Genomic DNA, 15,195 nt, shown 5'->3' with positions numbered 1-15,195 from the left:
AGTCGCCAAAGGCACAGCGCGAGGAAATTTTTGCAGCGCCTGTAGGCGCCAAGGACACAACGTGAGAAAATTTTCAAGCATTCTATAGGGGTCAAGAGCATAGCGCGAGAAAATTTTCAAAACGCCTATAGGCCTCAAGAGTATAGCATGAGAAAATTTTTAAAGCGTCTATAGGCGTTGAGGACAGTGTGAAAAAATTTTCAAGCAGCCTATAGGCGCCAAGGCCACAGCGCCAGAAAATTTTCGTAGCGCCTATAGGCGCCTAGAGTATAGCGCGAAAAAACTTCCGCAGCGCCTATAGGCGCCAAGGACACACCGCGAGAAAATATTGAAGCAGCCTATAGGCGCCAAGGCCACAGCGCGAGAAAATTTCCGCAGCGCCTATAGCCGCGTATAACAGCGAAAGGGTTAAAAGTTCACCTAGAGGAACGAAAGAAGAACAAAGGAAAAATTGATTACAGGGCTCGAAGAAGCCTGCGACTACGGCGTCAGGAGTTCGCGGGGCCCTCCTCAGATAGAAGGGGCTCCGCACGAGAAGGGGCACATAAACGTACCCCTGGATCTGTCGTGGTGTTGTCCGCTGGGGGTGGCGGTGGCGGCGGGGGCGGAGGTGGGTGCAGACGCCGTGACTTGGAACGACGTGGAGGTGGCGGACGGGGGGCGGCTCCCTGCCTTTCCACCATCAGCTCCTCTGTTGCGGGGAGCGCGGGGGGTTGTGGCCCTGTGGTGGGGCTCCCCTCCTATAAAAAGCGTCAAGGTATCTTCTTCATTCCCAAAAGAGACTAAATATTTTCACGATTTTTTATTCGAGCAATAATCTACAGCTGCATATTTTTCAACTGTTTACACGGTACCTCTGGAAAGAAGATAACATTGTATTAATTATTTCGCGATTTGCATATCTTGGTTAATGTAACTTTTCAGGTAGGAAAATAGTAATTGAACTTTGGTCACGATGAATACACTTGAAGTATAATTGTCTATTATATTGCAATACTTCTTAGTGTATTGTCTAACATGTTTACTAATTATTAATATACAATATTCAGTTTGTTTCTGTTATATTGAACAATTTGTTATAAATGGTTTTTGTAAGTGAAACTTTTTATTCGATAAAATAATTCACAGTTTTCGGGGTTAATACAATATTCGAATACGTTAGAAGAATTCAGTTTTTTTATATTTGCGTTTTTACTTAACTAAAGTAAATTAAATTTTTTCATATTTTAGGACGTAGTATTGTGATATCCGAATGTTAGAGTGAGAATTAATCGATACTCAACTACACTTACTCGTAAATGTCATTCCTTAAATAGCTAAATTGCATTACAGTGCATTTTACTTGAGAAGAATTGACTGTATCCAAAACTAATAAAATCTTTTTTGTGTTCACTGATTTAAAAGGTGTTTAAATAGCACAAAGCAAATTGCGAAATGTTTATAACAGGGAAAATAATTGCATTATTATTCTTAAACAAAGATACATTTTACTATATTACATTTGCTCAACACATTGCTATCATAAATAAACTAAGCAACCTCGCTAACAATAAGAGATAAACGTATGATCACTGTACACAACTGATCACAAATTCCTAAAGATTTTCAGAAAAAAATATGTAAATAATTAAAAATTACTTCCAAACAACATATAATCAATAGGTGGTACAATTACCAGTAGATTATTGTTCTAATAAAAGTATTATTATACGTTTGCAAACATAAAATTTCATTCTCGTTTTAAGATTCGTTCGAATTCATTCTTAACATCATTTGATCAGTAAAGATATAATTTCTTATGCTAAGAAGATAATCCTAAGTGCTTTATCAACTGTGAAAGGATTGAATACAACATTATGTAAGAATATACCTTTTACGTATTTTATTAAAATATTTGAGATCACTATTTAGTAAATACAATATATACAGAGGTGATAAGTCATTAAAATTTAATTTTAACCTATTCGTAACGAGAACATGGTACTCATATTGATCGAAATGCACGAAAGGTGAATACTGAGCAGATATGATTTCTAATATGTTACATTTTACACAGATAAAATTTATAGTAAATATTGTAGCTATTTTTTATTTTATATTGAATAAATTAGAACAGCAAACAGGAAGTTTACATAGATTATACACGTTACATTTCATACAGCACGTTGAATAAAGGGAAATATTAGTTTAAAAAGGTTAATATGTTTATTACAATACTATCGTGTTAAACGGAGTGCATGGTAGATAAGGTGAGACACGTTGCAGCTAGTTGACTATTCTGAATCTTATCTGACGTGTCGCGTTAAATGTATCAGACTTGCCCTCACTGGCAAAGGCTTAGCACCTTATTCAATCTCTCCGTAAATTTAACCCGTTATGGTCAACTTTTGCATACAGAATTCGCTGTACATAAAAGCTCCTAAATAGAGCAAAATGTTACCTCCAACTTTGGTCCAATAACACTCGGTGAACTGTCATTTTACTAAATATTTTCAGATAAAATTTCTACCACTTGAATAAATATTTTCAGACAAAATTTGTCTTACTTCGATGAACATTTTCGCATAAAATTTCTACTACTTCGATAAATACTTTAGAATAAAATTCGTAAAATATTGTAATTTCAAATGAGACTAAAGTTGAGTCACAGATGTTTGAAAATAAATTTAGTTGTACGATCGACAGTTGCACATATCGATGTAAACGCATTCGTACAATGATCGATGACCAATTTCGTCAATTATATCAAACATAATTCCATGTTATAGTTACCTTCCAATCATACACGTTAACTAATTAAAGAAGCGACGCATCAATATCTAAGACTGCTTTATCAGTGACACACTTCAAACTCTCAGTTGACGTTATTATCGTCATAATGCTACAGCTTATTTCCTGAAGCACAGTTACAGCTCATTTTACGTACAAATCAATCTATCTCGTCACCTAACTAGAACAGTGTCAGTTAACACACTGATAAAATCACCCAGGTGCATTTCGACCAAATGAAACGTTGAAATAAACAAAAAACAAAAGAGGCAAAGTACAATGAATAAACTTATTCCGTAAACTTCTCGCTGTCGGTAAAAAACATTTGGTGAATTTCATTATCCTTGGAATTGTAAATATAAATGGGAAAACGTCGGACGGTGCGTCGAAGCAATCAATAACCCTCGCGGACTCGCGTTAATTGAACTTTTTCATCGTCATGAATATTTTAACGCTTATTTCGCGAAATGCCGAAATTGAAACTAAATTTCGCGGTTTAACGCGATTCCCGTGTTCTCGTTAAAAATTCAACCATTTTTATGCAACACCGCCGAAAACGCGTTCCTCCCCCGTTTCGTGATTTACCCCAAAAACACCACCCGTCGAGGAAGTAGTCCTCTGTTTAAACTCAACCAGCTCTAATCTCCGTGTTGTTCTGGTCTGAAGGGTTAGGCTACGTCCGTAACAGAGATTTTGATACAAGTTTCGCCGGTATCTCGAAGCTACACGGCCCCGAACTTCCTTCTGTTCAACTACCCTCGCCTATTGTTGCGTGTAGCGTAGCAAATGCAAATAGAAATTCTTCGGGTTGTGGTAAACTGTGACGAACGGTGGAAAATAAGGTGTAGCAAACGGAATCGAGAAAACTACCACTTGGAGTGATAATGTAACGCGTTCACTGGCGCCCAACAGAGCCGCAAAGTGCAGCTTTTATAAACAGCACTTCTGGAACTTAGGAAAGGTCGCTGCTTGTAACGTTCCTCGACGTGTACTTTGCAAATAATGGCAAAAAGTTTATGGCAACAGACGCGCGAATCACAGCTCTTTATGAGCTACATCTGCGAACTAGTATTCATGCTGAACTTAAGTTTACAAGTAGCAGTAATTGTGGTTGCATTCAAGAGAGTACGGCGAGAAACGCAGCTGCTCGAGTTTATTCGTTCAAAATGAAGAATAGGTGAGGGTTGTCGTATTTTTTTGGCTGAATTATGGCTGTGAGAAATTTTTATTATTGAAGCTTTCGAGTGCGAGGTGTGTTCTTGTGGGAAAAGTATCTGGACGTTTTGCGAGCGTTGCAGCGCAACTTTGTTTGGGTTCGCGAAACACTCGAGTGTATTATTTATACGAAAGCTAATGTTCCGGTTCATTGCACGCCAATCAGTGGTTTTTAATTGGTCAGCGGAGCAATTAAGGGAGAATTATCGGTGTGTTTCACGAACCCTGACGAAACGTTGGAATACTTTTCCATAAGGACACAGCTTACGCTAAAAAGCTTCAATAATAATTATGCTCCGGGGCGTGAAATAAATATTGTCAAAATTTCATTTTTACATGCCAAAATCTTGCAGTAAACTCTCGAAGTTCGAATTTTATATTAGAAAATAAACTGGAAGTATAGAGTGAAATTTTTTCATAGGGAAAGTAGTTTTTGGGTTCTTTATGGAAAGCTTAGTTTTTGAGAAAATTGAATTTGAAGATTCGTCGGGTGCGCGTGCACTCGACTGTTCCTCCACTTAATGGATTTCGCTAGAAGCTGTTGTTTCCTCTCATACGTTTACGTTGACAGACAGTGGCGATGTTATATTTTACAGAGAAGTAGTCTACACAAAAGATAGTGTAAATTTTGCGCGAGTCAACAAGGACATCGTTTCCAAGAATTCGTTCAGTAATGTAAATTAAGAAAATCGTTGATAAATGTGTCGTCGGTGTTTATCGCGACATTGGCATAGTAGTGTAAACCTAAACCTGAGAGACGGTCAAATGCAACGCGAACTTAACAAATTTTTAAATTCGATTTTCTCGAAAACTAAACATCCTGTCGAAATATTTTTCTTCTCATTTTTGTTCTATTTCAATACATGAATACTAGGTAAATTTTTGCTATTTGCGAATGATCACAGCTCTGTACAAAGTCTGTTGTATTATACGTATACCTATCAGTTATTTTTATAAGAGATTGCAATTCCAATCGAATCATGAGCTTCCTTAGAGCAATAATTTGTAACAAATTGCGCATAATTGATGTTACTTGTTATTATTTTCTAAAATGGGTAAAACACAAATTCAAACGTTATGCAGAATATTTAGAGTTCAACTATATTTCGTTGATTCGTTATTTCCAGAAAATAATGCTCAATACGCTATCCTTACATTACGAACAGCAAATGCAGCAATTTTTCCAGAACAACCAACCCTAGATCACTTCAGAATGAAATATTAAATATTATGAAATGTTATTCAGGGCTTCCGGGTTAGAGCTGTGTCCAATAGTAATCAAACTCCACCGTTTCGCCAACATTGTAGTTAGCTTCATCAGGTTATCGAGATTCGCTAATAATAGGTTTATAAGTGTACCGTGCTCGCGTCACAGATCATTGGCTTCTAATGGAATGTTCTTAACTGGTCAGCAAAACTTATCGCCCCACTAGAATCCCTTATCAGTACAAAACTAAACCTGAACGATGCTAAATCCGTACTCCACAAATTCTACAAATCGATTTTCTCGAAAATTCAATATTGCCAAAAAAAAATTTGATAACCAAGAAGACTTGATGTCCAGTATCTCCGTTGACGTTACTCGAGTGTCTAACATTTTCTCAGAAAGTACCTTGTAGTCTCGACGTTAACTCAGGATTTTTCAAATTCTGACACGCAAAAGGTAGCTGCAATGTTGGCAGAAACGTTGGAATTTAATTATCACTGGACACCTCTCCAACCGGGAGATCCTCGACTAACGTTTCCAGGCAGAAAGCCTGGCAGAAAAGTGTGTTTTGGGGTAAATCGCGTTCTTTCGTATTTCCACACACTGCGCATCAAGTTCATGTAGAATGTTGATATTCTTTGAAGTTTCGTCTCACGTTTAAGCATAACTCGGCATAAAATCCCGAAGGTAGCGGTACCGCCTGGGGTCGAGGTAGCCGTGGTCGCGATAGAGGTCGCGGGGGCGGCGCGAACCTACTCGGTTCAGGCGTCGCCCCCGCGAATTACTCTTCAGGACTGCAGGGCGTAGCGCCTGAGCTACGGGAAGTGGTGAACATCCTCGGCGAAAGGAACCAAGTTGGGACGTTAACGGGCGTGGGCCCGCCACCAGGAGCCCTAGACAGCGATGGCCAGGGCGACGAGGAGGAGGGCACTTCAACGAAAAGACCACCGAGACCCCTCTATAGGAGACTGATCAATTACGTTCGACAGGCCTGGACCGGCGTGAAATTCGCTCTAGGTATTTCGCCAGTTTATCGTTGGAACTGTATTTTAAACCTTTGCATGAGGAACGTTGCGTAGATGTGCTCGTGTATGGATGTACAGTGGGACCCTTATAACGCGGGAAATATGATGGAAATTAAGTCCATCGACGTCGATTTTTGGGACAAATTTAATTCACCCAAAATTAGAAAATTATGAATTTAGAATTTGTATGTTCTTTTTTTTAGAGTGTTACACGGTGGCAGTAGCAATTTTATGACTGTGTTAGACGAGGTCCTACTGTATTAGGATGAATTTCGTAGCATTTAGAGTTGGAAATTTTGTTGCGGAATTTATAGACACTTTGCGAGTTCAATGAACGTTTTTTTTTTATTACATTTGTTTTGGAGATACATACAGCTACTGGAAATTATCAAATACAAATGTATTGTAGAGTAACGTAAAGTCTTAAAAAATGGAAATAATGTGTGCAAACATTTATGTTATTATAATGAACTGAGGAAAGCATTTTTATTATTTTTATGCGATGTCACTAAGTGTCTTAATTTTTAAGAAACAATTACAGAAATCAGTAGTCACTTCGTACTTATAAGGCAAAGGATTAAAGATTGATTTCGATATTCTTATAAAAACGTACACGAAATAAAAGAAATGGAATTACGCCTGTGCAGTTTCTTTGCACTGTTAATATCCTTGGGACATTTATAAAACAATAGATAAAACGTCCATTTAGAAAAGTTTCTTAATGCTTGCAGAAAAGTTCAAAGTTCAAGTTTTATCGAAGATTCAAAGTCGCACCGACACCCTAAATATGTCAATTTAAAACAGTCGAAAACCAGGAGACGTAGTTCAGTAACAGTTGTTGTATACATCGAAAACATTTTCAGCTGGAACTTTCTATTCGGAAACGTTGGTCAGTCTTAATCGTGTTTGAAAAGTAATTAAAACAAAGTTTCGATGTGAAAAGTTTTCAAATATTTCTCTCGGTATTTATCGATATATCTGAAGATTCCCTCTACCTTAATTCGTTATTTCCTTTTCAATCGACGACATTGTCGAACGAGACGCACGCGCAAACACGAAAGTATGTGAATTGCTAAATCTGAAATGCGTCCAAATCGCGTTAACCCTTTCGTGATCAGCGGAACGCATGTGACCTACTTGAGTATACTCGAACAAAAATGAATCTCAATTTAACACCTGTCACAAGCGTGATTATCTATGAAATGATTATTAAATAATTATCCATAAAAAATGTCTCGTGACCATTTGAAAATTAAAATTTTTATATATAAAAAACGGTCACGAAAGGGTTAAGTACGGTTGGGTTGAGAAATCAAGGAGATTACTTTTCGCAAATATCGTTCACAAAGTTCGTGGCAATTTATTGTACATTTTACCGTACGCTTGAACTGTATTCCATGAAGTGGTTGGAACACATTTTCCTGAAACGCGTGAGTCTTGCAAGCTTTCGCTGCAAGAAGCCTCGAAGTTGCTCACGTGCTTTACCAAGCCATCTATGTTGCATGATCCCTACATGCTTGTCCCTATATATGCACGTTCTCCATTCTCTCACGTGTTTCATACATTATTGTATTCGACCCAGCTTGAATCGACCTCCTTCTTCCAAAGCAATAACTATCATTACTCGGTGCTTTTTTGTACTTTCATCTCGATGCTCTTTAAAACTGTTGAAAAATTTAACCACGCTACGTGGAATTCCTTTTAAACTGTACCCAGTGAAACATTAACAGTTGTGCGAACTAATTCATCATGTGGAAACTCGTGAACGAAGGTGTTTGTTTGTCCAAATGAAAGAACAATACATTCGAGCGTTGATACTTATTATTAGTTAATTTTGAAATGTTTGAATTAAAGTTGAACTTAAATCTAAATTTTTTGAAAATTAAAATTTAATTGAAATTTCAATTGAAATGAAATTTTTTACTTGAATGGTGTAACATATTATTTTATTTTACAAATATTAATTTATTAAAGGAAATATGGTACAAAAACCTTCTCCAAACTGAAATTTTTTTCGCTTTGAAGTAATACCACGTCAATAGAAATAATTCAGGACTTAAGGATACTGTTCCGTCCGAGCGTAAAAGTGAGAATTAATTAAATTAGAATGCTACATTGTAATTGTGAATTTTGCTCGAGTTAAAAATAAAAGAGAACATTGAGTATGTTCGTTAGTATCGAAATTTTTTCTGTGTTCATTAATTTGAAAGGTTTCTAAGTAGCGCCAAGAAAATTGCGAAATGTGTACAAAAGGAATAACAGAGAAAATGTAATTACAGGATAATTAAAAGAAAACTCCTATAGTACTACACCTAGAAATGAAAATTTAATTGAAAAAATTCTTCGGCTTGTTAATACGATTTCAAATTAAAGCTTGTATCACTTTCTTCACAAAGCAGAACTTCCTCTAATTACTACTAATTATTGCATTCGTTTTATCTTTGTAAATTCATTGTACTTAACACAAAAGCGATGCTCCGTTTCAACACGTGCACGTTCAAAAGCAAGGTAAAAAAAAAAATAGGTTAATATTTCCTATTGGAGAAACAGTTTCCAATAAAAGGCTTTACCATTGCTCACAAGGAAACACCTTTCGTTCGCATCGAAGCTAACTGAATCCTCAAAAACATTTTCTCGACTGCAATTCAACGCCTCGTTTAATCGAAACGAATAAAAGCATACATCGGTGAGCATCGAAACAACCTGACAATAGGTTGCACGCCACTCGTGGAAAATTCAACGTACGTCAGTCATTATTCGTGTATCGTCTACGTATCACGTGCTCAGAATAGTTTTGGTGTGGATAGAAAAATAAATAAAAAAAAAAACACGCGGATATTAATTACATAGTCTTTCGAATAGTTCGATCGAAGTGTTGTTAGAAGTTTGAAACGTGAATTTCCGCTGTCGTATATTTTTATTCGCGATGATTATTAATTGTCACGCTTCTTTGTCATGCTTTATTTGCGACATGTCTGTGTCACATTCTTCGAAAAGTAAGAAATTAAAAATATGTTAAAAATATCGCCTAATATGTTCACAAGGATATTGTAAATAGTTAGATTTGAGATTTTCCCCGACGAAAACGAGCTCGAAGACACATTTATTTGGACTGTCATTTACTTCAAGCAAACCGGGTTTAAATACCTATTTATAGTGAAAATTCGTTCGAACGAAGAGTGAGTTGATAAAATGTCGATTTTAAATATTGCAAGATGGACGGTGAGGGGAAGAAAACTTTTTTCTGTACTGTTCATTTATTTAGAGAGATGTCTTCTCGGATGCAAGGTTTGCCGAAGAATTACAAGGCAACGCGGGCGGTGCAGCGGCACCCGACCTACGTCAGACCTCGCCTCTAGCTCGGTGACAAGGATTCCAAGGGGCAGGGAAGGAGAGTTTGAGGGCTAGTGAAAGGAAGGTAGAAATGCCGCCTGCACTCTTCGAAGAAGGAGTATTCTTCCTCTTATGGGTTACTGGAGCGAGAGATATCTCCTAGAGGTGCCGCTATACGCCGCTAAAGAAGCGTCTTCCTCTAGGGCGGAGAGATAGAAATAGTGACAGGACGATGCCTTTGCCCCTGAGCCTTTGTTTAATCTGCCGAAAAGGTACGAGGAGGCTGACATCTATGCTGCTGCGGATACGTTTTCTACTTGTTTCAAATTCTTACGAGTCGAATTCGCGGATAAGACACGCTCATCTGACGCAAACGGTCTGTATTTATGTAGGGATCGAGAGTAATGGAGGACCGAAACGATGGAATTCGAACTCGCGATCTTCGAATTGTGCGCTTTTCCCAATATCACCGCTGCAGTTGGACCCCTCTTTTATCTGGGCAGAATGTTTTCAATCCTATATTTGTAGCAAGCATATCAAGGCCCAATCAGTCTGTTTCATGAAAAAACTTTAGTTATTCTACAATCTTCCTCTGTGGACCTGATATTGCCCTGGACCAGGTGTCCATGAATGATTTCGTCTTAACAGGCCTCGTTCTTGAGAGGTAGTCCTTTCTTCTGCATCAGAACGATCGACGTTTCTATGTAATAGCTTAGATTACTCTGCTTGGAGATTGACGAGGGCTGACGTGTGGTGAGTCCCCTAGTCACTAGGGACGTAGATACTAAATTCCTGATAACTGGATTGTTCATAAGATGCAGGTCAACGAAGGAGCTAGGGCAGGGCCGCTCAAGTAACCCTGTTTCGGGCATGAGTGCCCACCGTTGCCCGCGGGCAGTGCTGTGAGCGACGGTTGTGGTAGAAATATGGGCTCTATCTTCGAAGCGTAATTCACATTCTCAGACCTGGTAAACACACTCTTTGTCAAATGGACGACGAAAGTAACACAATATACTATGAATGAAATTTGGTACTAATACTGAAAAAAATTCATCGAAAGAGGAGGAAACTTCGGTAAGCTTTCTATTTTGTGATGCAAAGTAACAGAAGTTTGATTTATTAATAGGTATTCTCTTTGGTATCGTAAAGGTTTTTCATTCGAGCAGCAACTTACGTGCAACTCGGGGAACGTAAATTGAGTGGCACGCCCTATGTATAAAGCAGTCGCCTATCTTAGCGAATGTACCTACTCTTTCTTCTATTCTTCTACTAGGTATTGCATGCGAACGCGAAAAAATACGTTTGAGAACAAAGAGGTAATATTGAAGTGTAGAACTTGACGAATCTTTTAAAGAAATCCGCTGAAGCGGCACTTTGCAGAAGTTCTGCGACGTGACTGGAAATGTGAACAATGCGTTTAGAAGAAACCGCGCAAATTGCATAGTTTTATTAACTTACAATACCGATTTCCTTATTTTTCATATTGATACAGTTTGTATGTTGATTTATCGATTGATAAATGTATTCAATTTATACGTTCACGAGATTTAACTACTTTGCAAAACAAAAGGAGGTATCTTTATAAGGAGAGACAGCATACTCTTTTCCCATAGAAATTTCTAATTATCGTTCCACGTTTGTTGTTTAGAAAATCGAAGAAAGAGTAGGAAAAGCGAAGTGCCTTTAAAGTGGCGCGTTTAGGAAACAAGCGTGTGTTGAGATAACGCAAAAGTACTTCCATTAGTGACTGATATCTTTCGGTGATAGACATATCAGTGGAAACTGGAGCTAGATGACTCCGTTTTCTGGTCACGAAACGAACTGGATCATTCTGATCACGAGCACGTGCTACAGCGGATCATTACTGCGAGAAAGACAAAATGCGTTCTGTGGGGAGTGTGTTTCATCCCTTGCAGAGATCCAATATCTGAAAGGCGAACGAAACGCGAATGACGACGAGTTCAGCCTTGTTTCTCTTAAGCTTTTCATGTCTCCAATTTTTCTTCTCCACCATATCGTCTTCCTTTCATCTCCTCTTGATTGCCTTTCAGGAAGTAACTACTACATCGTTCGAATTTCCTCGATTTTTCAGCATCAAACAGTAAGTACTTTTATTTCCAAATGTGAACATTTGTTTCAATTGCTCACACGGTTTCGAAAGATTGGAGAAATGTTTGTGATAAAAAAAACAGTGGCGCGATATCGGCTTGCGAAAAGAAAGTATATGTATAATAAGGGATTACAATGAATTTAAATCCTCTTTTAAATGAATCATTATTATTTTAAATTGATTACATAGAAAAATGTAAAAGTTTCAATTATTAATAGCATGTTTGGAAAAATGAAAGGTACTATAATTAGGGTACACAGCAATATCGTAGACAGAATTCCAGAGAATAGTAGTCTTGGGTTAATGAAATCATTCGAGAGAATTTAATTGTTCTAACGGTAAGGAGAATGTTGTTCTTTCATTGCTATTGTATGTATTATACTTACTAATAGGCACTAAAATAACCCATATTGAAGTGAACAAATGGAACGTTTAATAATGAATGGTCACGAATAAACTAGGGAATTTGTTATACAACGTATCGATGAATGTAAGATCCTTTTAGAATAGCATCATATCCACGGTACGAAATTCAAATTTATGTAAAGTTTATTTAAGCCGAGTTTCGGTTCCCTATGCACGTATTCCGAACGTGCGTTTATCGTGAACATTGGATTTCCAGATCTTACTTTAAATAAACACTACTTCTTGTTGCTTTTATTTTCCATGTAAAACGTATACCTGCATATGTATATACATACATAAATCAAAGAAGCAATTATATTATTATTAAAATGTTTGTTGATATTTATATTTATTTAGCACTAGGAACCGTTTTCGAGACATTCAGGACTTTTCTGGAAATGTAATATTTTAATGTTAAACAGAGAAACTTTTATTTTACAAATTTGTATTACATTTCACACTTTTAAGACGAAAGTGTTCTTTGTAAAAGTTGTCTGTCTGAACAGAAACATTTTCCAACTGTGAAAGTCCTTTACATTGTAAGTACTATTCTGTTCATTGCAAATACTTGAACAGACAATTTATGGATTTACTGCTGCAAAAAGATTTAGCTAGTACATGCTTTTTACAACTGTTCCCCTGAGACCAATCCTACTAAAATACAGTGGCCGAAAGAAACTCTCAATTAAATGGATGTAAAGAGATAAAATAACGTGATACGTTTAACATAGAATGGTAGACTATCTCGTAATCAAATATGTAATTTGGAAAGATAAAGAGTTAGTTTTCCATCGTATTTAAATAATTGACTGAAATTCGTTCGTGTAATTCATCTAAATTGCATTTGCATAAATATTTAAAAAATACAGTTTTAATAAGAAAAGAAAAAAGTATTCAGTTTTGTATTTGTCAGCTAATAATATTTATATATCATACCAAAATAAATTTGCAGAATAAAATCAAATAAGAGAACAGATACAATGTAATAGCTCAGTTTGAAATTTTACAGTGCCATTGGTACATATTTCAAACGTAAGTTCGAGTTAATTACAATATTAACCGAAAACATGAACTGTTTTTATCCAGACTCGTGGCAGAGTTTCTGGTCAAGATGTGACGAAAATAGTAAGAAAAATTCATTTTAATCCTAATTTTCGTTTCAATTTGTAACACTGGGTATTACTAAATACCATTAATCTGCAATAGATCAGCTTTTGTTATCTGATACAGTACTAAAACAGTAAATAGCTGCCTCTTAGATGCACAGCCAGAGAAAAATCACAAGTCAAAGGGTTAATAATGAAATTTAACGGTAATTTTAATAGTACAAAGAAATTTTAGCAAAACTAGTGCTGAGTAATTTGTTTACTGAAAGTGATACATTGTTACGTTTATACAGGAGGCTACTGTTGCTAGTAGTAATGCATCGTGTAGAATCAGACACAACCGCGTATATATCTATAGATAACACTTTGGACAGTTTAGATGAGGCTCTATGTCGCAAATACTGCTATAGTAAATCAGTATAGTGACAGCCCGTTGTAGATTACACATGTTCAATAAATTTATGAACTATTGATGTATTATATAATAGCAATCGTATAACATATAATTCGGTAATTAATGAAATATATACAGGTAACTAGCTGTATAAAACAGGAACCTTTGAACGCAGTATGTCTAGTACAAGGGTAATGTGCTTTAGGCAATTATTAAACGCAAAATTTAGAACAATACAGAGACACAATCTATAAAATAAATGTAACATGATAAATTTGTTAAAAACATTTGGATAATGTTTCGATACTAAAAGTTATTCTATTCTCATGCACAGATGTATAGTATCGAATTTTATAAATCACAAATATTCAGATTTTTCACGAAATTTCGAAATTTTCAAAACTTAGCAAAATTAACAAACTACGAAATTTTCATGTAGAATCAATAAACTTGTTTTGAGATTTGAATAATCGTAGGATTGAAATTTAAGGATTACTTTTTGGCAGGCGTATGTTAATTAAAAGAACAATATTCAAGCGCGTTATGTTAAAGCTATTCCTCGTTAATCTTTCAATTTGTTCAAATATCCTGTTAATTTTCACGAAAAATCAATTTTTCCGGTTCTTTAGTCACTACTGCTTTAGTAACATTTCTACTCCAAAACCAGCGAAACTTATAAATGTATCTGGAACGAATGGCGAAGCATGAGAAACATCGACGACGATATTTCTCGCATGATTAAAAGGGAAATCATTGATTTCGGTTTCACAGACTCGGAATACGAAGAGGAACAGACGCCAAGATATAGACCTGACTCTTTGGCGAGCCTTTGTCGAGCTACGAGATTCAGCGAGGCGGAGCTGAAGAGAATATATCGTGGCTTCAAGGCAGAATGTCCCACGGGAGTTGTCAGAGAGGAAACTTTCAAGTGCATCTACTCACAGTTCTTTCCGCAAGGAGGTAGGTACATTATAATATAATATCTGAAAAAATGTTAGTACGGTTTTAATTAATAACGAACGCGTAGAGAAATCCACGAGAAAACCATCTTCACGCACTTAATTAAACCACCAAATCGACTCTCTCTATCTATCTTCTCTCGTCTTTGAGACTTCTTCAGCATAATATTAATACCGAATAACATGAAAAATACTTATACAATGTATAAAGATAATTTGCGGTATTAATGAAATACAAGGATGAAAAAGATTAACGATCGTTTGTGTGTAGTGATACCAGGGATAAATTTATGTAGGAAGTTTACTATGTGCCGTACTAATTATTAACAAACACAAGATACACGTTAATTAACACAGAAATATGAAGTGAAGTTGTAGATTTAAATAACTTGCTCTACTCGAGACGAACGATGTAAAAAGTGGAAATATATGTGTATCCTTTTCACTTTGTGCTTTACTACTGGATGCGCGCGGATGTAAATTTAAGTTCCCAATGCCGCAGTTCTACGTGTAACAGGCTGTCGTAAAACTGTGAGCAACAGTTTGTGCGTGAAAATACTTTTCACTTGCTTTTGCAATCTCAAATATGAACATGTAAATATACCACTTATTAACACTAATTAGTCGACGCATTGTTCTTCAAAACGTGTGATTTTTATCGAATTAATTTCA

General features: G+C 36.4%; 1 protein-coding gene across 1 annotated transcript in view; it reads left to right on the top strand.

Annotated features, from left to right (window-relative positions):
* Positions 1 to 15,195, top strand: part of LOC108574693 — a 53,792-nt gene that overhangs the window by 4,433 nt on the left and 34,164 nt on the right. Inside the window, exons 2-4 of the mRNA XM_017937320.1 lie at positions 462 to 757; positions 5,879 to 6,208; positions 14,336 to 14,524. Coding sequence (XP_017792809.1) covers positions 462 to 757; positions 5,879 to 6,208; positions 14,336 to 14,524 — 815 coding nt within the window. The remainder of the gene's footprint in view (positions 1 to 461; positions 758 to 5,878; positions 6,209 to 14,335; positions 14,525 to 15,195) is intronic.

The sequence above is a fragment of the Habropoda laboriosa genome, unplaced genomic scaffold (assembly GCF_001263275.1).
Source record: "Habropoda laboriosa isolate 0110345459 unplaced genomic scaffold, ASM126327v1 scaffold11, whole genome shotgun sequence".
Taxonomy (NCBI): domain Eukaryota; kingdom Metazoa; phylum Arthropoda; class Insecta; order Hymenoptera; family Apidae; genus Habropoda; species Habropoda laboriosa.
This window is presented reverse-complemented; position numbering and strand designations above follow the sequence as displayed.